Source organism: Cephus cinctus, unplaced genomic scaffold, assembly GCF_000341935.2.
Source record: "Cephus cinctus unplaced genomic scaffold, Ccin1 Ccin1_scaffold3046, whole genome shotgun sequence".
Classification (NCBI taxonomy): Eukaryota; Metazoa; Arthropoda; class Insecta; order Hymenoptera; family Cephidae; genus Cephus; species Cephus cinctus.
In genome coordinates, this window is record NW_014334447.1 from 9469 (window position 1) to 36823 (window position 27355).

General features: G+C 40.6%; 2 protein-coding genes and 1 long non-coding RNA gene across 6 annotated transcripts in view; 1 reads left to right on the plus strand and 2 right to left on the minus strand.

Annotated features, from left to right (window-relative positions):
* Positions 1–23: 23 nt before the first annotated feature.
* LOC107274387 (5-hydroxytryptamine receptor) lies at positions 24–24913 on the minus strand. Of its 4 annotated transcripts, XM_025091640.1 has the most exons (8): positions 23036–24468; positions 21830–22217; positions 16505–16725; positions 12861–12994; positions 6098–6241; positions 5316–5471; positions 4438–4598; positions 24–4316 (listed from the first exon to the last, which is right to left on the minus strand). In XM_025091640.1, exons 3-8 carry the CDS (start codon positions 16623–16625, stop codon positions 3857–3859), a joined length of 1176 nt encoding a protein of 391 aa, XP_024947408.1. In that variant the 5' UTR covers positions 16626–16725; positions 21830–22217; positions 23036–24468; the 3' UTR covers positions 24–3856. The 4 variants fall into 4 exon arrangements, with proteins under 4 accessions (XP_024947408.1, XP_015608969.1, XP_015608968.1 ...); XM_015753483.2 differs by lacking the exons at positions 21830–22217; positions 23036–24468 and adding an exon at positions 24486–24913; XM_015753482.2 differs by having other exon boundaries at positions 21830–24468.
* LOC107274388 lies at positions 4220–8957 on the plus strand. The gene is made up of 4 exons (XR_001539436.2): positions 4220–4352; positions 6297–6489; positions 6585–6827; positions 6953–8957. It is a non-coding gene; the product is annotated as an uncharacterized LOC107274388 (long non-coding RNA).
* A 127-nt stretch (positions 24914–25040) lies between the features above and the next one.
* LOC107274386 overlaps positions 25041–27355 on the minus strand; it is a 12102-nt gene continuing 9787 nt past the window's right edge. Inside the window, exons 7-10 of the mRNA XM_025091639.1 lie at positions 26969–27251; positions 26713–26888; positions 26305–26418; positions 25041–26223 (exon numbers count right to left, since the gene is read on the minus strand). Coding sequence (XP_024947407.1) covers positions 25981–26223; positions 26305–26418; positions 26713–26888; positions 26969–27251 — 816 coding nt within the window. The 3' untranslated portion in view covers positions 25041–25980. The remainder of the gene's footprint in view (positions 26224–26304; positions 26419–26712; positions 26889–26968; positions 27252–27355) is intronic.

Below are 27355 nucleotides of genomic sequence, written 5' to 3' on the forward strand. Positions count from 1 at the left end.
CCCCCTTAAATCGGTCGCTCTCGTCAATCCATTTAAGACTTATTAATTAACAAGGTGACATGAGCGTATTAATTTAGGGACTAAATTAGCGAGGAGACAAAATTATTAATTATTTAATATCTATGGACGTTCACGTAATCGCCTATCAGGACAATATGGATTATTATTAATTATTTAATTAAAGGACTTATATCACTGGTAGATACACATAAATTTAATGAACGTCCTTAGATATGAACAATGACGAATCTTTTTTTTATACCACATACAGCTGTTACCTGTACTCACTAAAAACTATAATAGGAATATACAAGGAGTTCGGAACGAACGAAATCGGTGCGAGTCGGCGTGTTTGTTTTTTTTTTCGTCTTATCTTTTTTTATCAATCGAAAAACTCGCAACGACCCACTGGAAATGTTCGAGCGTCTCGAACTGCCGTGAATAATTGCTGGCGCAGCGACGATCAGCAGGCTAACACGTTGTTAAACTATATTGCAAGTGCACTATGAAAACTTATGCGATACTTAAAGATTAGAGTTAGATACGTTAGATAATTGGCACGTGCAATTGAGATCCATTTTCTTCTTCCAATGGTCACACATGCCACCCCGTATACCCGAATATGTGTATCGTCGAAGCGCAGAGAAAAACGATCGGATCGGTAATCGATTTCGTACCTGACGTCACGACGATAATTAAACTCTAAATAATTTATGATCGATTTGGACCCATCGCAAATCAATTAATTAAAAGGGGTACAGCTCCTTTCTCATGGTACGACGTTAAAGAGGGTTTTTTTGTAATTCTTGCATTTTAATATCTCACGTTTACCTTCTTTAATCCAAAAATTGAGACGCTCAAAATCATACGATCTACCTATATCTCTGTTTAAAATCATCGATCCTTCGATCCTTGATCCTTGACATTTCAACGTCTACCAGTCACCTCTGGGGCTCAAGTGACAGGTAGACCATCTTTTTTTTTTCAATCAATTCAAGGAAAAGGAGCGAAAGAAAAGCTACTTATGATTTGTCCAATTCAAATTTATCTAAGAAAGTCGATCAAAAAAAGGAATCGACATTGATTTTGAGCAAACGACGATCGAGCCACTGTACACAACATGCGGATCTAAATGATCACGTAATATATAGATTTTATTATTAAAAAGTGGTGGCCAGTTCGTAGAACTCTGTTAGAAAAAAAATATTTTTTTCTAAATATATTCACCTTACACTATCGTTCCTACAATTCGATCTTAATTATAATATCGACAATTCATTCGCACCGTTTGACACATTCTCTCGCGTTAATTCCAATAAATTCCTTTTTCAGTGACGTTCTTTAGGATTTTATTATATGTTTAAAAAAGTGACAACTTACCACGAGACGACACTCGGCACGTGTCACGTTTCTGTCAGTGTCCAATTAGTCTAGGAATTCTAGCGCGACTACAGAGGCTCAGCTTCAGTGTCTCCATCTACGATATACACAGGACACGCAGAAATCCGCTTTAACATTATTATCCCGAATCCTTGTGTAATAACCTATAGGTACATAAAACCGCGTGTAAAACGCACCTTGATATACGTTCACCGAGTGGCGGCGTCCTTTGGTAATTTCAAGATTTTAAATACCAAATTTATCGACCTTCATTCGCGTGATCAATAAAGAGCGCTTCGTTCAGGAAGCTTTTGAGATATTTACAAAATTGAAAAAATGAATTTAAAAAAAATGAGTAAACATTGTTTACCGAAGTGAAATGCAACAAAAGTATATACAAGAATTTTTTCCACGAGAAATTCTGGAATATAGATGATTTTACAATTTTTTTTGTTATATCAATATTTCTGTAACTTTTTTTTATAATAGATACCAACGATACTACTACCGTCTAGTCTAATAGGATAAAACCGGCAAGCACCAAAATTTCAGCATTAACTTTTGAATTCGCTTATGGTGGTAAAGCGCCAAGTACAGGCTAAACGGATACGAGTTATATATCGAAGTGTGTATAGGGTTTATAGGAGTAACCATAGTAAGTTATAGAGTCTAGATAGTTTTTTTTTTTTTACGAACAAAATTTCCTATTCGAGAATCTACGGAGACATATGGGTTACTTGTATACTAGATTGCACAGTGTATAACGGTGCGTAGGCGCCTACAGACAAAAGATTTACTGGTTATAGCGTAGAAAGGACGAGATGGGACGTGAATTAAGATTCTGGAAACTCGCTGAGGTTCTTATCTCCATCAAATTTAATTAGGAGCTGCGCATCTCCGAACTAAGTTTAACGTCCTTTTATCAATACGCCGTTGATTGGTTAAATCAGACACCGCTTGTTGCGTGCGTCTAGTTCTATGGAGTCTGTTCAATCTTCTCTGCCTATATTGTATATATGTATATTACATAGGCGTACTCGTCGATGGATATTTCTTATTAATTTTTATTTATCTTTATTACTTACGCCTGAGTACCTTGAAATCCTTAATAAAACATTCTTTAACCCTTCGCGCTTTACGATTCATTAAAAGATATACTTTTTTTTATTACGAATCCACGGATCAACGTTGAAAAATGTCGAATCGACGATCAATCAGTTATGGAGGTTAATTAAACTTGAAGCTTTATCGTGATTAATCTAGCGAAAGCATTGCGTAACGTGACGTCACGCATTTATATACCTATAAATATATTTCTTTCCTTTCGGTCAAATTGATTTCGATCAATTCGTGACACTCGAGTCTATTCCGTATGACAGATCACCGTTACCTTGCTTTCTAGTAAGTAATAATTAATACCAGACGAAATCACGTGAAAGACAGTTGTTTGCATTGGTTTGTTCATTTTCAAAAATTTTGAATCATTTTCAATTGTTAGAACGTGTCAATTGCACAGGGATTCTGTCGTTACTCTGTGGATTCGCACGAAGCGCGCATTTCTTGATCTTTAATAGAACCGCCTAGGGGGTTGGAAAAGGGAAGGAATCGGAAGAGAAAAAGGGCTTCAGACACTTGGGGTTGTTTGAGATTAATAGTCGAAAGACGGAAATATTTGGAGGATAAATAGAAACTGTTGAACAGTATATTATATCGCGTATATCGTGTATTTCGATTTTGTATCTGTAAGCTCCTATGTACTGAGAAACATATAGAAAATATTATTGTGTCTAACAAAAGGCCCTCCCTTGTTCCTTAACAATGCGTGGCAATAATTTGGAACTGCGAATTGTCGTGAGACTCTTGGGAAATATAAGGGAAAAGAGAAAAAAAGAAGAAAAAAAAAGAAAAAAAGACTTACCATTTCATGACGATTGCCGAATCCGGAAATCCTGGTTAATACGTATAGCGGAGTCTATTTGGCATGCGATAAAAATCGAATTGGACTCTGACGATATTTGGAAAATCGTAAAAATAACAAAAAGAAAGGAGCAAAGGGACAAGGACGACTCGAGACTAAACAGAAGGACCATGGACGCTTTGAAATTATTTGAGAATCTTTTATGAAAGCATGAAAAGTGTCGTCCGACGTGTAAAAACGCAGAAACCAGCTTTTTCGCGTGAAAGAGAATCATGCTGGCGTTATTAAATAAGAAACGCAGACCTTGAAAAACGTTCCTTGGCACGTACTCATAAAGGAATCTTCAATTTTTCGCGTCGACATTGTACAAATTCTTTCCTCTCTCTCTCTCTCTCTCTCTCTCTTTCACTTTCTCCCACGCCTATATCACAGCCATCCTTATCCCTCGTCAGTTCCTTGTCAAAATAATGTCCCACGAGATCCACGATCAATTCGCGAATTCCTTTAGTGTCCCGTGTCTGTCACATTGTTATCACCCCTAGACGGTTAGACCCATTGTCAGCGTGGTGCTCTGGCACCTCCGCAAAGCATTCTTTTAAAAGCTTGTCGAAATTCCGGCGAAAATATCGTATAAATCACCGGGTTCAAGGTACTGTTGAAATATCCAAGCCAGAGGAAGACACTAGCGACTAACTCCGGTGGCTCACAAGGTTCGCAGACCGCCCGCAAGAGCGCGACTAGGAAAAATGGCAGCCAACAGGCTATAAAGGCTCCGGTTATAATGGCCAATGTTTTCGCGGCTTTTCTCTCGCGTTTCGCCTCGATGGTTTCGCGTGTTTTCTTCGTTGTCGAGCCAGACTGAACGGGTACGGACGATACCGTGGCAGGTGCGGACGCCGCCGAAGATGTCACCTGTGGTGCATTCGCACCGTTGTATGACGAGGACTTCTCTGGGGAAACTGAGGAATGATCTGGCGTTGATTTGGTTATGGTGAATGCTGTGGACTCCTCTCTAGGCCTGTACATTTATTTACAACGAGAAAAAGGGTTCCTGGTGAGTCGTCTTTATTATTATTTAATTGCTCTCTCCGTCTACTTAGCAAATCAAGAAATAAATTAGCATACAAATATATATTAACCTTCTTGTAACGAGCCTGAGAATTCCTCTTCTCTCTCGCGGTGGCTGAAGTGTCGCACCGGGTCGTTTTCTTATTCGCCTTCTGGCAGCTTGAAATATCCTCCAGTAGAGAAACAGGATGACCAACAAAGGTACGTAGAATGTTGCGCAAGTAGCGAAAATCTGAGTGAAAAGTATTGTCCTGTGATTGATATGTGACAGGTTGACATAAGTTAAATGATCGGGTGTGTGCTATCAGTGATAAATGTATATACGTACATTGTTAACTATCATAGGACAGGAAACAATCTTCGGAAAGTTTTGAAGTTCAGTCGCCTATTTCTTGACACTCTGCGTCACGTTAAACTCGATTTCGAATATGTCAAACAAAAATCCAATTTAGCGCGGCTCCTGCTCTCAAGCGAAGACGAGTACGAGGACGTCGACGCCGCTTGGATCAGAATCGATTCAAGAGCATCGTCGAGAAACAGACGTAGGTCGAGGGTTCTGATAATTCGATCAGTGTCTGCTCACATTCAATACTTCGGATTATCAAGAACCATTCCCTCGTTTCACCGTACATACAGAAAGACGCACTCGATCTTATGTAAACCGGTTTGTACATTATATATCTACATATGTGCTCGGATCCACTAAAGTCACCCCTAAGATATCCTCTTAAGAGATCCCCTGCGTTATCGTTCGCCTCTTGTTCCAGGGATGAAAATCAGTTTACCTTTTTTTTATTCAAAGGAAAGGTACACGTCGCTAAAGTAAAAGGGACTGGTCGAAATTGGAAAAAGAAACAAATTTTTCGAGTTCCCCTTAAAGCTTCGCAGTTGAAGTAAACGAAGTCCAATAAAAAATTTGGCAATAAAATAATTTTCAGAATAAACTCACCTGATACGCAGGATCTTGGGACAAGAGACACGTCCCATTCGCAATGCGATCTAAATATTCAGGATCCTTCCAACCCAATTGAGGCGCCAGTGAGACTCCCAAGGATACGACCCACACAGCCACCACCAGGATTCCGATCCTCCTTGGATTTCTCGCCTGTGATAGGGAGGAATATCATCCCTGACTATAGTCTGTCCACTCGTAACTCGTAAATCCTTATCGACAGGCACAATCAATACGATATGCCTCGAGTCTCGACCATTTTATTTCGTCCCTCCTTTCTTCGACGGATTCTCACCGGAATGTATCGTCGTTCAAGTTTAATCGAAAAATATCGCATCATCGGCACCAGCAATATTACAAATAACCACGAAAAACAGAATAGCAGCTTCATATTGAAAAACAAAGAAGCTTATCTGGATAACAGAACAAAGGCAAAAGAATCCCGCACCCGTGGCTAGTAAAGAAAAGCATACATATAAGCATATCCATTATTAAATTCTATCAGATCTCTTTTGCAATTCGCTATGCCACCAATGTGTAATACCGAACCCTCTTTATTGCATCACATTCCCCGATAGCATCGCATCCCTTTCACGAAGAGGAGATCTTGCATCTTTCTCTCTCCTTGACCCCTGACCCAGCTCCACTCACCCACCCTCAATCAAGCCCACGATCTTTCAAAATCCTGCGGCATCGAACGAATGCGTCGAGAATACTCGTACTGGAGAATTCGATTCACGAATTCCACGACGAACGAGACAAGATGGAGGACAATTAACCTGTATATAGTTGAGATCGGTGACAGCCCAATATCGGTCGACAGCAATGGCCACCAGATGTAGAATAGAGGCCGTGCAGCAAAGTACGTCACTGATGGTCCACATGTCACAGAGTTCAGGCCCAAGGGACCATCTCGAGTTAATCTGCAATCAAGAGAATTATCTCGAGTTACCTTATCTCGCAGTTTATATTTTCCAGATTGATTTCGAACCTTTCGAATTGGGCGACCAGAGCCACGCAAACTGTACGTGTGCCGAAGAACCGTAAAAGGATAATGCTCTTCTTTGAATAAGAGCTGTTGGAGCCATTTGACGAATTCTATCAATTTCACCGTATACAGTACAAATACAGCTTTATGTACTAATTACGAGTACTCATTTAGCACATTGCGGTCAGTATCTGTACTAATGAACTTTCCTTCTAGTTCTAGATTCTCACAGCTCCTTTTATATAAATATACATATATGTACTGCTTTGTGCCAATAGGTATAGGTATACTTACCCATGGCTGCAGGTGTAACGTGTGTGCGTATATACATATCTTCGAAGCTAGTGACAAAGGGAATGCCGAGGAGACATTACTTCAATGAGACAAATGAGTAATTCAAGATGGCAGATGAAGAAGCTCGAGAGGCTGAAGAAAGGAGAACTGTCAGAGGTGGAAGATGATTTCTGCAATGGAATCCTTATTCTGACTATTCCAAAGAGTTTGGTCCACTGTCATGAGAGGTATAGTTAGAACTGTCAGTTATTCTCTGTACAAAGTAGCCAAGTACCCAAGAGGCAGACAGGGGTAGTAATAATAATAATAATTTTAAGAATTAATTATCAAACATTATTGCACTTCATTTTAGATTCGCGCCGTAGATGCATCTTCCCTAAGATCAATCTGCTACGCATGAAATACCTATGTCAGGAGTCAAAGAATGGGCCAACAGTTGGATTTTGTGAAGCGAAACTTTTCAAAAATGCGTACAATAGCGCCGATCGACTCTTGGATAAATCCCGTAGAAGACGCCAGGCGTACTGACGTATTCCGGGGCTCTGGATGCTGGATGAAAGTTAGGGGATGGCTGTGGAGCAACGTTTTACAGATGTATATCCTACTGGATTCTCGGAGGTTCTCAAGGGGATGTTAAGGGAAACTGGTTGGCTGACTGGCTGGTGGACTGCTTGGCAGCAGGAGCTTCGGTGATCATATTTAGATTAGCACGAGAATGCACGCTGTCGTTCCCTAGTTAACTGTTCTCCCTTTCTCTCTTTCTCTCCATATTCATTCGTTCATTCTCTCTCACACAATACAAAATCCCTATTATCTTGTATTCTGACATAGTCGACTGTTCGAGCAGGTATTTACAAGGCATATACGAGGCCTAAATAGCAGCTCTGACGGAGTCTGATTGGAGCACCGTAACCCTAAACCCAAGGGCAGATCCGAATTCGCCTGGACCAAGCTCTATCTAGAATCTCATATACGTTTGGGGATTGCCTTTCATCTCCTTGATAGTCTTCTTCCTTGACACTCCTGACTCTTCTTTCTTCTGTACACCAATCGATTTTCGAATTTTCCCAAGTTATTACCAAGAGGGTGAGAGTTGGAGAAAAGTCCCGTCCGCAAATCCATTAAGGCCACGAAATCAAGTTCCACACGAGAAACGGCACCCTTTTGGTCCTTAACTAATCAGCGACGCATGCTGCTCCTGTGCTCTCCATTGTGATACCAATTATACAAGGGTTCGACTAGTTTAAGCCGATCGATTAGATTATTCAGATTAAGTAGCAATAAGCAGCTTGTACAGATTAACGTTGCTGGATGTAAATTGATCGAATGACAGGTGTCAAAATTTTGTACCGTCACTAAGACGACTGATTAATTTATAATCAATACCTAGACCCTGCGCATACGTCATTTAGTGCTGAAGTCCTCTCTCGGCTCTTCCTTACCTCTTAACATGGCTTCGTCATCAACCTTCCATCAACCTATCGATTTTGTCTGATGACGCGTCATTAAGTTTGTAACGTCGAAAAATCACCCCTGCTTCATCAAGATTTTCTTGCAGGCAATCGCTGTTTCTCCTAATCGTAAGAAATGACTCCTTATCGTACGAGAAATTCTATTTTTCCGCGTTAACTTTCATCGAGTTTTAATGGTCGCAGAATTTTCGTTCGCCGTTACGTAACAAAGTACTCTTACCTACATTTCTTCCTTTTGCGTATAATATAAGGCAGACATTTCTACAGGGCGAAACACCACGGGCAACGCGGGCATAGTTTCTAACGAAATTTACACAAGGGTGTGACAATACCAGTGGTTCGTACCGGTTAGGGGTAATTTACGGCTTATGCAGCTCGTAAATATATTCTCATACTAGCTCGCGGAAAGGGGATGAAGTTTAGGAGCAAAGGGGTGGTAAGGGGATGCTGGATGCCCGTTACCAGGAAATAGGGACAATATCCGAAGTGAAACGTCATTTCCTCCAGCTCCGCTGCGTACTGCTACGATCTACCTACGTGTACACGACTACTTGATATTTGTAGATACTAGCTGCCGGCTACTACCGACTATCCGTACCATCTCTCTTACCTCCGTAACATATTCACAGCCTCCATCGTACTCGTTAACTTCCTACTGGATTACGGGCTGTATGTCCGATACGTATGTATGTACACGTTTCATTGAATTGGCATGAGCCATAAGTCGGATCGCAGATAATAATCATAATGGTAATGGAGAATCACGGGTTAATCAGGCAGGTAAAGAAGTTCGATGATATCTCCTTGGAATGAGTTGAGACATTTTTTTATATCTGAAAAACTATACGGTAAAACATGGTAGAATTTTATATAGATCAGGATATAATTTTTTGATATGTATATTTTTTTATAAAATTCTCATTTTTTCTTCAATTCGCTATACCGTGTTCGAAAGATCCGCTAGTCATTTCCAATCGATCGATTCCTTCCTTCTACGGATATAATGACTTTTGCTTGAGGTAAACAAGTATTCGAGTCTGGAACGTCTTTGGTACTTAGTATCGAGTAATATTGGCAATTTAGTATCAAGCCTTTTCGCGCAAGTATCCACTGTTATTGGACTGCCTATTAACTGTACTTGTAACCAAGCTCTCTGGTACTTTGAGAGAGTCTGTGTTTCCTTGTCTCTCATCAGCCCTGTCCATTACTCCTATCTCCTTTCATTTGGCCTCGCTCTCCATTCGAATTCCCACCGACCTACTCGTAGGCAGTAACTTCCAAGTTACCCCTCAAGCATATTCTAATTTTCACGAGAATATGTATACCGAACCTCACGAATAAAGCAGAGGAAACTTTAATGACGTTGTCTGCCCGTTACCAGCTAGCTTCAGTATCCCCCCCCTCCCTACCCCCTTCACGAACATCACACTCTTTCCTTATCTAATTAAATAAGTTAATTCGCACATGTTTCGTACTACCCCTAGCATTATTCAATTAGAGTGTTTCTCTGTTTTTTTTTTCTCTAAAGCCCAAGTGCCACGTGCGTCACGGACAAGACGATTACGCGAGCGATAATTGGGGGGGCGCAAGAACTATAGGGGCATGGAGGAAATTTCGGAATGGAAATGTTTCGATGCGACAATTTTTGTCTTCGGTCTCGCTGATAAGAAAGTCAAGGGGAGAAGATCGACGTAGAATCAAAGTATTTCCAAGATGGCCGACTCTCCCATCTCGCCCTTGACGGACTCCAATACCGCGAATGGACTTTCAAGCAGGCATATATCAGCCTGGGCAATTCTCACTCTTTTTTCATTTCTTCCTTTTTCTTTCCTTTGTCTTTCAAACCTTCCTTCTTTATTTTTTACCTCCTACCTTTTGTCCCGTGGCCCATCGGTATCGTTCTCACTCTCGCTAAATTCCTGATCGCCTTTCCCTTCTCCGTCGCTCTTATTTTCGTTCTTCCCCTCATTCTCTCTCTCTCTCTCTCTTTCTCATTGACCTCACGGCTCAGTGCACACCGTTCTTTCCTCCACCGAGGAAAATCTATGCGCACTCCTTAGCACACTGATCAGGACACGAGGAAGCTGCCCCAGGAATTCCAGGAGCCAAGGATCTCAAGGACACGAAGATACAAGATACCGAGTCCTTCCCGGATGAAGAATTATCCCAAGTTGGGCCTCTTATCGTTAACCACGCGAGGACCAACCTGAGAAAGAAAAAAAATGAACAACCCCGTCATTCGCACGAAATCCTTTATTTTTTTCCTCCCTTCGTCTCTCGCGCTCAAATAGACTCGTTTCTACTTCCGTTTTCTTCTTCTTCTTTTCTTTTCTTTGATTATTTTCAACCCACTCAGATCTTTCCTCGTGACACGAACGACCGTCTTTATCATCTGCTATCTCGCAAGGACGTCCTGCGCAAGCGCGTTAATTGGCCGCTGCTTTCAATCGGCAGCCTCGAGCACCGGCGACCTCAGCATCTTAAACTGCACGTAGCGACGCTTCGACTTGGAGTTACGGTCGTCCTCGGGTAACGGCCCAAGGCTAAAGCCGCATCCTCAATGCAATTGATATAAGGAGCGAATCGCTTATTCGAAATTCGACTATTAATCGCACACACCGGCTGACTGTGCCGGACGGATAAACCGAGAAATTAATGAATGGAAAGATGGATTGACAGGTCCAATTTTTTTTTTTGAAGATCAAGAAAAAGGAGGAAAAAAAGTAAATATAAAGAAGAATCGGAGATTGGTGAGCTTTGCTCGGATTTTCGATGGTCCATCATCCTGCACATCGTTCATCCTTTCGACAAGTTTTTTTTTCTACGGAAACAGTTATGTATGGCTATGTATAGCTGTATATGCTATGTAGCTGACTATGTACAAGAGAAAGCCTCAGTTTGCCGCGAGGCACAGAGAAACCGAACGGCAAACGTATGAGGGTTGTCAGTGGAGAAAATGAAGAGAAAAAAAGAAAGTAGAAAACGGTCTGGCAGAAGAGGGGAGGAGGACAACGGACTCGCGGCTTCGCGATTATAGGAGAGGGTACGGCGGGGGAGGGGTGGAACTAAGATAACCTTAGAGAATCGATGCTCGTTGAACAGTGTGAAAGAAAAGATGAAGGAAGAACGAAGAAGATAGGAGAGAGACGAAAAGTCGAGGAGATAAAATTGCCTTGAGGTGGACCAAAGGGTGGAGGGGAGTAGGTACCGTAGGAACCATCCTGTGTTTCAAAGTCTCTCGTGAATCTGTCGGGTAATAAAATATCAAGAAGATAAATTGCAAATAATAAAGTCACAAGGACCGCGAGTGACGCGCCATTTGAAAGAGCGATCTATGAGATTTTCTTTTGTTGATCTTCGAAGAGCGAAACTATTTTTTTTTTTTCTAACAAATTATCGCTGTAATCGTATAATATACCTGGGGCTGAAAGTTGGGAAATTGAAAAATTCTAAGTACCCTATCGCTACTTTATGTCTGTCAGTCTTGTCGTTGAGGGATGATGGATTTTTTTTTTTTTTTTGTAACATTTAATCGACTGCGTTGCAATTGTTCGATCGGTGGTTACTAACGATTGCCAATAAATTGTCAGAAAAATGAAAATCGTAAATAACGCTTTAGGGCACGGGGGTTGGGCTATCGCCTATCAGGCAATCGATTAACGTGAAATACGACTTTTCATATTACAGGGAACTTTATCGCAAGTACCTCCTGGCTTTATCAGTGTGGATGGTGGTCGATAGGGGGGATGCCGGGGAATTTTTTTTTTACAGTTTACACAGTGACTACCGTGTCGACCTTACGCGACCCCATTAGAAGGCTTTAATTATTTTCTTTCTGGATCCAGAGTGCTCGGGACCAGTTGGAAATGATGAAATTTACGCGAAAGGAAGAATTTTGAGCGATGGTATCGTTTTAAGCCGGAAAATTGATTTTAAGGGCTGCCACGCTAGGAAATAATATAATTGCTTGCGATGTATCAGGGAAATACGATATTCGATAAATAATTTTTTAATTGATTGGAATTCGAATTGGTACCCGTTAGGAATTTTCACGTTGATCCTTTTCAAATTGGATGAATCCAATATTGTGTCTATATGGCATCGATGCTATTTGTTAGCTCGAATCTTTTTCAGTTTTCATATGGATTCTCGTGCATATTTTGGGACTTTATTGATAGACGAATTTACTCTGGTTAATCGTTACATCTTTTTTTATGCTTCTGGCTTAGATTTATTAAACAATTAAACGTATCTCGTGCAGGTCAAAGGTTTTTGAATTTTAACGTATTCTTTTATTGTACGATGATTATATTCGAGATTATTATTATTATGAGTTTTATCTGATAAGGTAAAAGGGACGCGAGGAGGAAAGTAAGAGTGGAATAAGTAACAGTAGCTGAAAGACGGGAAGTTTTAAAAATGCCTGAAATATTTATATACGAAGAAGGATTTAACAGCTGACTGATGCGATAGGGGTTCTTAAAGTTGTAAAAGTGTCGTGTAAAATTGTAAAAAAGTGAAGTTGGTCGAGAAACGCATTTAAAGTTGAAAGCGTGGGGCACTGGCCCTTCAAGTAAATTCACATAAAGCCTATAAGGGAATAACTTTTGATTGACTTTAAGACAAGGAATTTCTGCTTCCCCAACTCAATTTTCTTCCGATGGTGAATCGAGAAATTCGGATTTCTAAGAACACGGCTATACAGGTATACCTTTAATGGCTCTGGATTCGAAATTGAATTTTGTGAAAATTTGCTTTTAAAAGAAAAATTAAATTAATTTGACATACCTCGTAAACGGCACCGAGTGGCATCACCAGGCAGGCAACCATAAGATCTGCAACTGCCAGACTGACGATCAAATAATTTGCCACCGATTGAAGATTCCTCTCGAGGAGAATAGCTGCTATCACGAATACATTTCCTGAAAGATAAACGAAGAAGGAAAGAAAAATATGCAACGTGCCGATACTGAATAATAGAAGAAAAATAAGAATGAAATAGACAGTTTGGCTGATTTTATTAATCGTTTGGTTTTTTTTTTTTTTTTTTTTTTTTTTAATAATGAAAATACACATGCGAATGAGAATCACGTTTCGCATTTTATCTAACATGTTGGATGCAAAGAATTAGCTCTATCTATAAATTCGTGTCAGCCCAGCCACCCAACTCAGGCAGCCTAGTCAACCAGCCAGCCGCTGCAACCGATCAGGGACAATGAGAAGCTGTTACTGTTGCCTCGAAAAATAAATCGAATTTATTTATTTTCGCGATTCGACAAAACGTTTGACTCGTCAATTGTTTGATCCACGTGAAAAAAAGTTCAACTAATCTCATTCCCCTTCACGTGGTTTACTCATCCGTTTCCAGAATCTAGTTTCTACGTGTAACAATTCTATGATAATTTCCTCCACCCTCCGCTGTACATTGTTTGACACAAGTCCACTTGTCGCTGTGAATAAACAGTCAGGCGTTTCAAGTGTCTTTCGAGCATTGTTAAATAAGGGTGGGAACTTCGACAGATACGTCACTTCCGATGATATTGACTTTTTTTTTCATATTTTCACTCACTCTCGGTAGCGGGCAGTGTCGGAAGGGTTGGTTTCATTTTTTTATATTTTTAATACACGTTTCAATTTCCCGCTACGGTCTAACGAAATTAATGTCTGTGATTGTATATTAGAAAGAAAATTTTGTTAACAAATAGCCATATCCTCTTCCCTTACTCAGTGGCAGTTCCTTATGGGATTAGAATCCATCTTCTTGGATAATATTCTTTTCGGGCTCGTTGGATCCCCCTTTATTCGTACATATATTCCCTGATATATCGGAGCCATTACCCCATCACCGCCTACTTGCTTTAATAAAATATTTCACGTGACCGACTTGCAGATATTCTCACTGCGAAAACGCTGCGAATTCGCATCGACGTTATCGTTCTGACTTTAATATCTTCGGCCGACACGGTCTTACCTAATATGCAAATCTAGAGAAATTTCATTAATCATGATCGCGAAGAAATATTTCTTGAATTTCTTTCGAGAACTTAACCAAACTTTCTGGCTAGCACAAAAATTTCTCGTCTTTCGAAAAAAAATCTTTAATACCTCAAATTGTTCGAGTAATCATTCTTTTTTGTCTCCCCCCTCCGGCAATCTTGCTGATTCGAGACACGAAAGCAACAGCCCCTAAATTTCCATAATTAAAAGTCTCTTATCGAGATTAAAGAAAAAGGTGAAAAAAGGTCAAGTGCAAGGGGTCAGTGAGCATCGAAAGAAAGAAAGAAAGAAAAGTGATACGAGTCGAATGGAAGTTTTCTTTCGACTTGAGCCATTATCGGGACTCTCTTTGTTATTGAAAATCCTTAAAAAAAATCTGGCTCGGCCGTCATGCTTGGCAATAAATTGTAATTCGTAAAGTCATGAATTTCCTAATGATTCGATAAACAAGGTTGAATCGAACGGAGGAGACGTAATTTGATGGCGAGGCAATTATCTTATCGGGCCGTTATTCGCAACAGTGAAACAGCAACGGCTAAGTGTACGGAAGCGTCTCGTGCGGACTGCGGGTTGGTGTTATCGGTGTTATTGTCGTTGATAGATTACGTGCAACGGAAACGTGTCAGCCTTAAATTGATCACCCGCTATGCTTATAGCTCTAGACTTTAGAGAGGGGTTGCCTGGTATTCCAGTCTCATCAGCATTGGGATAAGGCGCCAAGGAGGTTCATGGGGTAATTACGCAACAGCGAAAATAAAGATCGATACATTTTTGGCAGCTGACAAAGTTTTTCATTGGCACGTCGTGATTTATACGTGATAGGAAATGTCGAAAGGGAAGAGTGCATTTTTGGTGGATTTTTTTACATATTATATATTATATTATATATGTATATCGTCATTCGAACGGAAGTGCATAACAGTTTGTGGATTTAGCAAGGTCATTCATTGAAAACCCTTGGATTCTTTGGGTTCGAACGTTGCCGATTGATTATATTGTAGAATTGTTGGGAGGCCTGAAAAGGTATTACGAGTCACCCTATTTGGCATTCGAGAAACAGTCCGAATTTAATCGGGCAGAACGGCCGATTTATCGAATGCCAAACCAACTATTTCGGCAGTTCGACTGGGTACATGAAGTTTCGTAAGATTTCATATGTACATCCGATGAGGTTGGGACTTGGGTGAAAGAGTGCGAAGGGTGGATACCGATGTAGTTTCGGTGCGAAGGGATGAAAAATTGCCCAGGGAACTTTTCCGCGGGTGGTATGCTGCCTGGGAATGGGGTGGCTTTGACGCGGAGGGAAAAAAGAAATTCTTGAGCTTTCTAACCCTCGGGGTGGAGACATTTTTTAATTCGCGATACACCCTTCAGGTGTCGGGATTTTTCTTTTTTCGGATAAGCCTCGAGCCGACTTTTCAAAATCTAGGGTAAGACCTTGACTGTTGGCACAAGAAAAAAATGTTGACATTTTTATATCAAGGGGATGCCGAGTTATCCTCGGTTCAAAAATAAGGGATTTCATGCCCTGTGGATAAATCCACCTGAATTCTCAGTTGCAGTGTAAACGGTACTTTATGTATCGTGACTTGTGACAAAATTGGGGAGCAGACGCTTCCTGTCGACGCTGATCATCTTTCGAAAACTACCCTTAGTCGGTAAAAGGGTCGAGGCTAAGTAAACTCTAGGACCGACGTGAAACCGGAAACGGGACGAAGACTGAAAGGAGACACGGAAAAAAGGCAGCTATTGATAAATTGGGGGTAAGTGTGGAACATGAACATAACGAAAATCAAAGCACGCAGGACGTTCTGTATTTGCACCGAAAAAAAAAAGAAAAAAAAAAAAACACATTCCGAAACTGGAGGGGGAGGGGATGAAAAAAGAACAGCCATATAAGGAATGATTATATTTTTTACCGACGATAAACGAAAGACAAAAAAGGGAAAAATAAATAACATAAAACTATGAATTTGCAAAAAAAAACAATGACGTTCAATAAAGAAACACAGATTTACTTGTATCGAACCATTTGTAAAATTCCACCCCTTCACTTTCGTTGCGACCAACCGACTCGTTTCCTATTATTGAGACATTGATAAATTCCGTCGCCGCGCTGCCAGCGCGTATAAAAGAAATTGGCTATTTTTAACCGATCCACGCGGCGGCCGCCAATAGCCTATGCGACGAGCTTTGTCCGCCGGCAACAAGTGGAGAGTCCAGAGGATTTCCAAGCGTCGACGAATTTCGTGTAATTTTAAAAGAGCGACGTCCGCGTCGCGACGCCACATTTAATATTTGTCCAACGCGCCCTATGCCTCCATGCGCAGGCGCCTGTACTTATATACACGTTGTCCGTTACAGGTAGCAGCGGTTACAAGCAGCCCCTATCCTCGCAAAGGAAGTTCGTACTTCGAGGGAACAGCAGCGCTCACCTATAATGGTGGTGAGAATCAGAAGTCCCAGGACAACTGCTGTCAAGATGGCAGCGACATCCACCAGAGCAGAATCCACCACCGTGGAGATGTTCTCGACGTAGCTCACGTTACCCTCCATGGCCCTTCACCTCCTGGACTTCAAGGATCCCCACGTCATCATCTTCGTAATTTCGATATACTCATCCTCGAGCATTGACCCGACCACGTGGCGTTAGCCTCTGCGAAATCCATAAAATTATCATATTAATTGCACGATAAAATAATGAATAAGAAACTTCAGCGGAAGAATCAAACGTGTTCGGCATTGTATTTACACGTATAGGGGATACTGTGGATAGCGAATCGTCATAAAATTATATCCACTTGTTAACGTAGAATGTCATTCTCGAATCCCCATTATCTGTAATGTAGAATTGTCGACAGGTCATAAATATGACTACCGGTTTAATGCAGCACTGTAAAACTTATTATTACCCTACTACGTTTTCTTGGGTGCGTGCCAGTACCATGTAACGCGCAATAAGCCAAGCTTCTTATTGAGATATCTTTGAGATATCTTATTGAGATTGAAAAGATAGTAGATATTTTTACTCCCAAGAACGTTACTTTGGGGTCCAGCCGACCCCGTCGATCAGCTGTGACTTTGTTAATTGTTAATATTTTTTTATGCGGTTATGTATGGATCGAGACGACACTATGGGGAACGTGTGCATTAAGTGTTTCTGTAGTATTAAGACGTTTGCATGTGGTTTGATGGAAAAGTCTGTTGGACAAAAAAATATGGAAAATATAATATATAGGGTCTGTTGGACCGCAGTGTGGCATTATAAGTTGAAAGGCTAAAGGTTGGCCATTAGTTGTAATAAGCAAAGTATCTTTATTGGGAGCAGGTGTTAAGCAGTTTTTATATTTTATTAACCAGAGGGCCCGAGAGGGTGGTTGTCGTAAAAAAATATCATTTCGCCTCGCCGTTTCGTTAACGAGAAATGACTTATCTTTTCAATTAACAAGACTTGGCTCTGACGGCTATTGCAATTTTTAGCGTGACCGTTTTATTATAATCAGTACTTTTCTTCTTTTTATCCGACGTGCAATATCGTCCAAGCGATCAATCGTTGATTTTCGTTGGCGGGACGATGATCGTAAATATTTCGAATTGGCGAGATGCGGGTAAAGCAAAAAGAGGAAAGAAAATTTTTGCCACAAATACATATGAGAGTAATCTGTTTTCAATTGAAATGACTCTTTGTTTACCGCCATTAACTCTGTCCGATTCGTGCCAATTCGCGATTCGTTCTCGCCCCTCGAATTCTGCTTTATCCCGACGTCTCTTGCAGCCACGCAGATAGGCGGGAATTGGAAAGATCGGCGAAAATAAAATTCGTTATTTTAATTGGAACTAATCGATACGACATTGTCCCAGGCGAATTGGCGGGAGAGGCCTCAGATTTAAAACGGACAATTTATTCGCTGCTCAAGCGAACATTTTTTTAATTAGACATAATAATGAACCCTAATTAATTTTATTTAAGTTGTTCAATAATGTCCTCATTGATGAAATTGATTTGTTTCTTCAAAAGTATAATAGTGGGAGTACCTGTAAATTCACATATATGTATAAGGGTTCCCCATTAAATATTTCAAATTCAAACGGCAGATTTACGTGGTAATTTTATAGAAAAGATGGAGCAAAGGTATATGGAATCTAGCAAGGTAGCATATAGGGGTTGCTTTTCATGTATCTACACACAGACCCACCTGCGTGGAAACTAGCCCATATCAGCGTTAAGACTTTCACTCCAGACCAGACTGGCCGACGGTCTACCAATTCGAATGCTTCTCAGCTGCTACCAGCTGTATATTTGCTTCAGGTCGAACGAAACACTTGTTGGCTTTGGCAACCCGCCAACCAACCCCCTGAATAACCTCTCAGCGAAGCCCTAAAGCAACCCCCAAACCGCAAGCTTACCGGTATATCAAATCTCTCTCTCAAAAAAGCACCAAGACACAATAGAACTTTGGCACATGGACCCACGTCCCAGATGCCAATCGCAATGATCCTCGCTGCAGATACAGCTGAGTGGTCAATGTATCTGGCTAAATTTTGCGCACTTTCAAAATCCACGGCACCACGTGACTCGCGTAGGAAAGTGATAAAAATTTGATAACTGTAAAATAAAAAAAAGGCAATCCAGCACGAAACCAGTAGAGACTCGTTAAAGTGAAAGAACTCGAAAAAATGTGCGATTAGCAGCGGACGTTTTGCAATTTTGCCAAAAGGACCAAGGACTCGGTACTGGTTTTGCACGCTGTGAAAGCTGCCATTTAATTTATCAAGTCGCAAAGTACCGTCACCTCAGATGTACGTATACGGTTATACATTGGACTGTCTCTCGTTACAAATTCAGATTTTGAATCGACTGCCTCCCGATCGAAGGGCTCTTGCAAAAAGTAGCCAAATGCAATTTCAGTCATTTCCTTCGTTCTGCCATATAGGTGCAATACAGATTCTGACTGCACTTCCGGTCCGAGTCATGAAAGGACTTCCTGTCGGCAGGACTTCCTTTTGTCAGAACCAAGACGATGGTAAATTTCTTTTTATAAAAATAGGGGAGGATACTTTGATTTCTCTTCGACCACTGCGCTCTGTTCTTAGGTACACGTAAACGGATCAAGAGATCTTCGAATCTTTCTTCGACTTTCTTTCTTTTATTTCTTATCTGCAGTACGTCCGCGCGAGACCTCATTCTCGGTGTATTTATTTTCTAGAAAACCAGACAAAAGTTACTACGGTCCTTCTATGCGGATATCTATATAGTATATATAGATATACACGGAAAACCGGTTGCGTTTGCCATTATAAATTCAAGAGACCGACTGTGCGCCATATTGCTACGAAATATAATGGGCATTAGGGATCCAATTTCATCTTTCTCTTCCTTCTCCTAGCCGGCATTACTTTCTCACCGAGTAATCATACTCTATGTACTTTCATCGTCTGAACTTTCTACCGCTTTAACACCGGAAGCCTTGAGGTACCAGAGAAAGACTTTCCTGGCCCTAATTTCACGATAACCGTAAAAGACAAGGCTGAAACGTAAAAATTGAGAATGAGGTAAAATTAAAGAATTCCTATAAATTTGAAAGATAAGAGAAAAGTTAGATACGTGTATAGAGGGACAACAAGTCAAGCCAAGTCCGATAAGGCATGAGTTCCGTAAAGAATAAACTGTGTAGTAGAGGTTGATAGGAAAAAATGGTCTTGCCGAAAGAAGTCGTCAAGAGTTTCTCCCTCGTGCGCGCGAAGGGGAGGGAAGGTAAACGCTTTAAAGACAGCTTCAAATTCCATATTGAGCCTCGCGTGTCCTTCCTCTCGTCCCACGTGATTCCGATGATATATATATGTATACATAAAAAAGCTCAGACCCGTCACTCACTTATAAATTGCCGATGGCAACTGACGTTCCGCCCCATATTGCAAAGGTTCCCATAGGCTCGCTCTTTGCTTTTCCATCAAAGCTTTCGTTCTGGCGGAATGGATACTTCCGACGTCGACGTCGACGCCGACGCCGACGCCGACGCCGACGCCCTGGGATCCTTCGGCTTCCGTGAGCTCGGGCGATCGAGTTTAGTTTCGAAAGTCCCATAAATTTACGTGATTCCCAAATGTGGCCCAAGGAGAACGATGCGTTTATACTTTTTATGGAGTTTTTTAATAAAAAAAAAAAATTCCCTAGTTTACCTAAGTATATAAATTATTTATTCATTTATATATATATATATATATATATATTTTGAATACGTGACCACGTGATTTATTTACGCGACAAATAGATTACGTATCGTGTTACGTATCTTGGGTTGCGTATCGATTCATCATTACGTCACTGGCTATAGTCCTAGGGGACAAATTTTGAATACGTGACCACGTGATTTATCCCAAGGAGAACGATGCGTTTATACTTTTTATGGAGTTTTTTAATAAAAAAAAAAAATTCCCTAGTTTACCTAAGTATATAAATTATTTATTCATTTATATATATATATATATATATATATTTTGAATACGTGACCACGTGATTTATTTACGCGACAAATAGATTACGTATCGTGTTACGTATCTTGGGTTGCGTATCGATTCATCATTACGTCACTGGCTATAGTCCTAGGGGACAAAGGAATTTTCCAGTATGGCTCATTCGAAAGGACGTTCTCTCAGCTTTTCCCCTTTTCCTCTTTTCCAACCACTTGGACCGTTCGGGGATTTTCTTATTGCTAGTGACGAAAACAATGAAGTCCTATAGTTAAATTCGCCAATGGCACAGGCGACAATCGGTTTTCGCAATTCTTCAGCTTTCACGTGAATTTAACGCGCCGATTTGTAAAGACGGATCTTCATTGCGGCGATCGCTCGTCTCGGTCGTCACGAAGCCAAACGCGACTTTTCAGTTCATTCGCAATTTTCACGGCGGAGTCTCTCAGCCGAGTTGCTCCTACGAAGATACTCTCAACTTTTCACTACTTTCTTTGTCTTTGTCTTTTGTTCTCTTTTTCTTTCTTTTCTTCATTTCTCCCGATTCCCACGGTTTTTCACTTCGTTTAACGAACCTCTATAACGAAGTTCTCACCGTTACCGCAAGTCCTAAGAAACTTTGACAAGACTCTACTCGCTGCCTTGTCCGAGATGTCAAGAAGACAACGTTTTTCCATTCCACAAGTTCCTCGTACATTTTGCCACGAGGACTCAGGCACGTTTTCGATTATCGAAACGGAATTAAAAACTCGGCAGTTTCACGTCACGAGACCAAAATTATTATCCGAGGAAAAGAAATTTAATAAAAAAGTCACCTGATAAAAATCACTTATAAAAAAGAAAAACAAACACGTGTGGTATCGGTACGGAAAGAAATATTACTATCATTTTAGACCACGGCTTCACGTTCGTTTCCTGTTTTTGTACTTTTTTCATTTTTTTTTTTTTCCAACCAACCTAATTTCAATGACAAATATGCGTGCGTCATGCCACGATATTCACGAGACTGTCGTTCGTTGTAAACGTTTGGGCGGCACGAGCTAGTTGTTTCTCTTCGACAGGCCAGTAATTACTCATTGACTCGATAAGTAACTACCAGCCCATGAATTCCTTTCAATAATGTCCGGCACTCTTTTATTTCTCTTTTACTTCTCGGTCCACATAAACCGCCATTCCTCTTCCTCTCATTTACCAACTTGAAACCGACTGAACTTCTTTTCTCCTATTGGGAAGAACAAGAGCCGCGGGAGTAATTTCTCAAGTGACTAATTTGCCCCGTTTGAACTTACCTCGAGGATAGGTTGTCTACGTGCTTCGCCGTCACTTTAAATGGCAGCCAGCACCTCTTGCACCTGTTATTCCTGCTCCTTCGAGATATCGAGACGGTTCGTCGATTACGATCGACACGTCATTCCGAAATTCTTTTTACGAGAGAGCACCGAGTGTATATATGTATATATATATATATGTGTATGCCGTAAGAGAAATTTCGTACTTGTACACACTTCCGGTAAAATTTCACCATTACTGTCATTAGTGTCCATTATTTTTGTAGACATTAACTGTCGTTAAGATTTTACGGATTCTTCTTTATTAGGGTCTGAGAAATGAATTTCTCTGTTAAAGAAGTTTATCTTCACACTGCATACGTGTCATTCGTTTCTTACGGATGAAAATCTGATACGGCGTGATCATTATTATGAAATACCGTATCACTGTGTATTCTGATATTCAAATGGAAATGACGTACTTGGCAATTTTCGTAAAATATACCAAAGGATTAATTAGTACGTTCGTTGGCATAAGCCACATTTGTGGCTGTTGGCTAACCTGACCCCTTTGATTCTTAACGATACCGTGAATTTTCCTGATGAAAGTGGCATTTCCGAAATTCTCATGCTTCAAACTCGTGACTCTGCTTTCGATCCTCTTTCAATATTTATTCAAACCCGATTCAGAATCTTCCAGGACCAACTCCCATTCGATGCTCAGAGAGATAGTTAAATGGATCTTTTGTTTTTTTTTTTCCCCCCACGAACAGGCTAATTTTCTCTTGGTTTTTATCTATGCCGTAGAATAAATAAACTCCGCTCAATTTACACCCTTCAATACATTGCTCATCCCTTCCCTGAATAATACACTCCAGAACGACTTTCAGCTTTTACCCCACCGCTTGGAAAATTTCGTATTTCATGTCCATAATTTACATGAGTGGGAGAGTGACGGGGGAAAAAAGCTTATCGTCTTTGCTCGGTACTTTTTACAGCCTGTTATAAATAGTCACTCGTTCTAGGTGGAAATTAGGAAAAAAAAATTCACATTCGCAAACTGGCAAATACGCAATTATAACGGTACAACCCTTAAAGAAAACCAAACCTCTTTTTTTGCCGTTCTGCCAAACGTCACTTAAGCCGCCGCCTGCTTAACGTTAAATTGCACGGAAATCGAGCAGGTAGAATTTACCTTTTTCTTTTTATATTTTATTCTTTAGTTACCTTTACGGTGACCATTGAACAAACGAGCCCTCGCTAAATAATTATTACATTTGCACTTTGATCCGACGGCGAGCGACGCCTGGCGTCCGTTTAGGTGATTGTTAAATATTTACTCGTACAAATGTAGTGAACGATTTTTTGGAAATTTTGTTTGATATCACTAAACATTTTTTTGGGCGTCAAGGTGGTGGGAGGGCTCGAGTGACTCAAAGAGAAAAAGGTGTCGAAGTCAACGCGATTCTAGTATACCTAATAGAATTTTCATTCGTTCGCGAAATTTTCTTACCTATATCCTACTTGTTCCTTTCTTATAAACCTTTTCTCTTCAATTTCTTATTTCAGCTTTTCCTCATTTATATTTTTACTTTTCTTGCTATTACCTAACTTTTTTCTTCCCCTTGGTCATAGTCAACGACACGTTTCCTCACTCCCCAAGAAGCATCGAGCTCTTGGCCCGAATCGAGAGAGCTTTCCCGGCGTAAGGGAGAAATAAGAAAAAAAAAATTAATTTAGCAAACCTTGTTTCGGAACGTATAATTCGATTGCATTTCTTCAAAAATAAGAGAAAATTAGTAATCTCGCTGAATACCGAAATAAATTTCATTTCATCTTCGCTCACAGTTTCCTTTGCTAAAACTTATTCCGTCGTACAAGTTTACCAACCCTCTCTAAACTCCAGCAACGTCCGTGGAGTTTAAGTAAGCGTCTCTGTTTCTTCCCATAAAAATAGAAGTGGCATTTTACACCGTTTTCACAAAAATTAAAATCGCACGAGACACGGGAGAGAAACGAGGAAAATTGCTGGAAAAAAAAAAGAAGTTAAAAGTCCGATATACCGCGCGAACAAAATTAATTTCAACCAAGTCGAGACGTAAGTTCGACGAAGTTTACCGAGAGCGAAGGAGGGGTGGAATTTTTGAAAAATTCCAAATTCTAACAAAACCGGCTTCGCTCCTTTCCCTATGAAAGCCTTGCTATTTGCTTTTTCCAGCTTTCACTTACATCACATGGAACCCACCAGTCCCAAAAGCCCCTCTCGTGCGCGACCAAAGGCATGATCCCCCGTGCGGCCCAAAATGCGAGAACGCCTGAATATACGGAAACAAGTATAGGTCCTAGACTGCAGGGGATAAAAGCGAGACATTGAAGAAAGAAGGAAAAAAATATCTCCCACGTGAAAAACATACAAGGACATTGAAAAGGGCGTATTTTCATTCTCTAATGACACATGACGAGGGTAAGACGTCGTCAAGTTCCTTGGAAAGTTTAAAGCTCCCAGCGAACTTTCAAGCACGAAATTCGCAAGGGTCGTCCGTCAGCCGAGGGACGCGAATAACGAAAGTGAGCCCGTGTATCCGATCCCGGATTAAAATAAAAATTCGACAAAATCTTGATAAATGAAAAAAAAAAAGTCATTCGTTTCACCATTTTTATATTTTTTTTAATTTACCATAAAACAGCCACGTATCCTTTAACGTTTATCCAGCCGCGCGTCGACGGCAACGAAATTCCACGCGACGCGTACATCGCGATCCTTCAAGGAAAAGAATAGTGCGAACTGAGTGAGTAAAAAAAAAAGGGGAAAAAATATTAAAAATATTTTACCGATTCCTGATTTTAAAAAAAAAATATTTTCTATCACATTCAATTCTTTAGTATGACGTTTTCAGAATTTTTTATTTAATAAATGGCTCTCTCGCTCTAATCGTCTCGAAGGGTTACTTCCGGAAACTCGTGACACCCTTGCAAGAGGTGCGACTCCTTCGGACGGTTCACCGAGTCGAACTGGAGGGTTGAACCGCAGATCCGGAGTACCGTGGCGGTACTGAAACTGCCGTCGGTTATCGAGTAGTACTGAAAGCAAGCAGGGTGGTGGCAGCTCCGGTCGGAGGGTGACTTGACGTGGAAAAGGGCGCAAGCGCTTTAAAAACTTTTCCATATCCACTTTTCCCATGGAAAGCGGTATATACAGGTGGAGAATAAGCATTTGCCAGGAGACAAGGGGTAGATAAAGAAAAATAGGTATATTTATCGCAATTCTATATAACATAAAAAAAAGAAAAAGACAGATCCGGGTGACCTTGAAATATTGAGCCATTCGGGTAAAGAACTCACGCATCGAACTCTACATACGCGAATAATATAAAGAATAATAAAATCGAAGTATTCCAGCATCTAATGAAATAAGGGATGACCGAGGGTGGGCATTGATTTCAATTTCAAACATTGACCCACCCTTATTTATCTGCCGTGATATTTGACACCTTTTCGCCAAACCCACTTATCCACAGCTTGCGAAATCCTGTTACAAATTTTCAACAACCATCTCTACGTTTCCGGGTCGGTCGAATTCCCCAAAGGACTTCTGGTGTCTCTGGGGTAATTTTATATTTACACGTGTACATGCATATAAACGTATATATATATATACATACATATATGCACGCCGCATGAACTCTGCATCCAATTACCATTGACACCCTTACTCTTGATTAATCTATCGAAATTCTCTGAAACGCCCTTAAATCAGCCCGCCATTTCACGCACTCAAAGCATCACGCAGTACATTTATCTGGATACAGTAAATTTAACGTTATCACTGGTTCGCGTGTTTTGATCGTCAGTTTAATAAAAGGCCGATCCGTTTTCTTAATCAAATATAAATACATCCCTCGTACTATAAATTGGTACTTTTTACGAATTTTCTTCATCCGCCTCCTCTACTATTCTCTTACCCTCTACCATGGGCTATCACGAGCCAACAAACTTTCTACGACATTTTTGGATCTATCTTATTGCCGGTACCTCATGATTTCATGAATCATATAGCGAGTATATATATATATATATATAGTCGATGAAAAATATATTACGTCTGCTACACGATTTCCTAAGGGACTGTACTATTGTTTCCTATATTTATATCGCATTTGATAAATCTTCAATCAGAACCATGGCTTTCCACCTTTTCCTGGCTTCTCCAGGAGATTGAAGTACAGATGCTCGTAGTTCTTTGTTACCCGTTCACGTGTCTCGTCGGGCAATAAGACTTCCTCGTCGTCGTGATCGACCCCAATCTCGATGTCCACGTCGGCCTTCAGGTGAAAGTCGTAGGGTACATCCTCGTAGGAATAAAAAGGCAACTTCGACGTGGGCATTACAGCCCTTCCCAGCATCTCTCCGAGGGCCTGTTTAACGACGGAAATAAAACGTCAATGAATGACCTTCATAGCCCCACCTAACCTAAATAAAGCCAGCTTCTACTTTACCTGATTTCCAGTCTCCAGCCAGTGCTTGTGGAGCGACCTGTAGATCGTGGCGTTGCGTCGCACTGATTTTGTCAGCAGCTCCATCTCCTCTTTGGTTTTTGGCATGGAAATTTTCTGAATAGATACAGGGTACTTTTGAAAATGAATATTTGTCGATAACGAATTTTTGAAAAAAAAAAAAAAAAATTTTTCTTTACAGACGCGTGTATATTCGCTCGAACGAGGACATTTTCTAGTTTACTTTATTTTTATTTTTTACAGTGTCACTCTGACTCCCGTGTTTTTTTCCTACTGTTGAATCATCCGGCTCAACGATGAGTCAGTCGTTCGGTTCGACGATCTTTTTTTCTTTTTCCCTCGTCCTCAAACGTCCCTACTGCCTTACGGTAATTCAGGAAAATACTTTACATCGAACGAAAGCCTTTTTTCATTTTCCTCTCTCTCCTTCTTTCTCTTCTGGGATTCACGAGGCTTCCATGTGACTCCAATTGGCCAGGATTTATTATTTATCTCGCCACTGCTTTTTTGTTTCTCCGTATCCTTTTTCGTCATTTCTTTCGATTCTTTTCTCGCTTCTCTTGATCCTGACGTAAAGATAACGATAAAGACAACGTATCGGTCGATCGATATTATTCATTAATTTCTCCAACTATTTAATTTTTACCTGAAACTTTGCGCTTCGTCTCTCTATTGGATTCAACGACTTTCGGTTCATTCGAATCTTCAGTATCCTCCTTCTTCTTGTCTAGATTTACGGTTGATTCTGGACCCACGTCATTTTTCGTGATTTCCCCTCTCTCAGTATCCGTAACAATATTTGCAGACTTCTCACGACTCCCGATAGATTCTTTTGTATCTTTACGACTCCGTCGAGATTTCGTCCTTGCGAGATTCTCTACATACCCAGCATCCCCAGCATCCCCTTTTATCTCCCGTATACTGTCAATCTATAGAGGAAAAAAACCTGAAATTCGATCACGCGTGTAGAATTCAATTAAACAAAATTTTCTGCCTTTTAATAAAATCGTTAGACAATCTTGCAACCCCCCCC

Coding starts and splice junctions, on each gene's coding strand:
- LOC107274387 (XM_015753483.2), bottom strand. CDS start 16,625: ATGGAGGGTAACGTGAGCTACGTCGAGAACATCTCCACGGTGGTGGAT. Junction 6,242..12,860: donor CACTCGGTGCCGTTTACGAG/GTATGTCAAATT, acceptor TCTTGATTGCAG/ATTAACTCGAGATGGTCCCT. Junction 4,599..5,315: donor CCCAAGATCCTGCGTATCAG/GTGAGTTTATTC, acceptor CTTTTCACTCAG/ATTTTCGCTACTTGCGCAAC.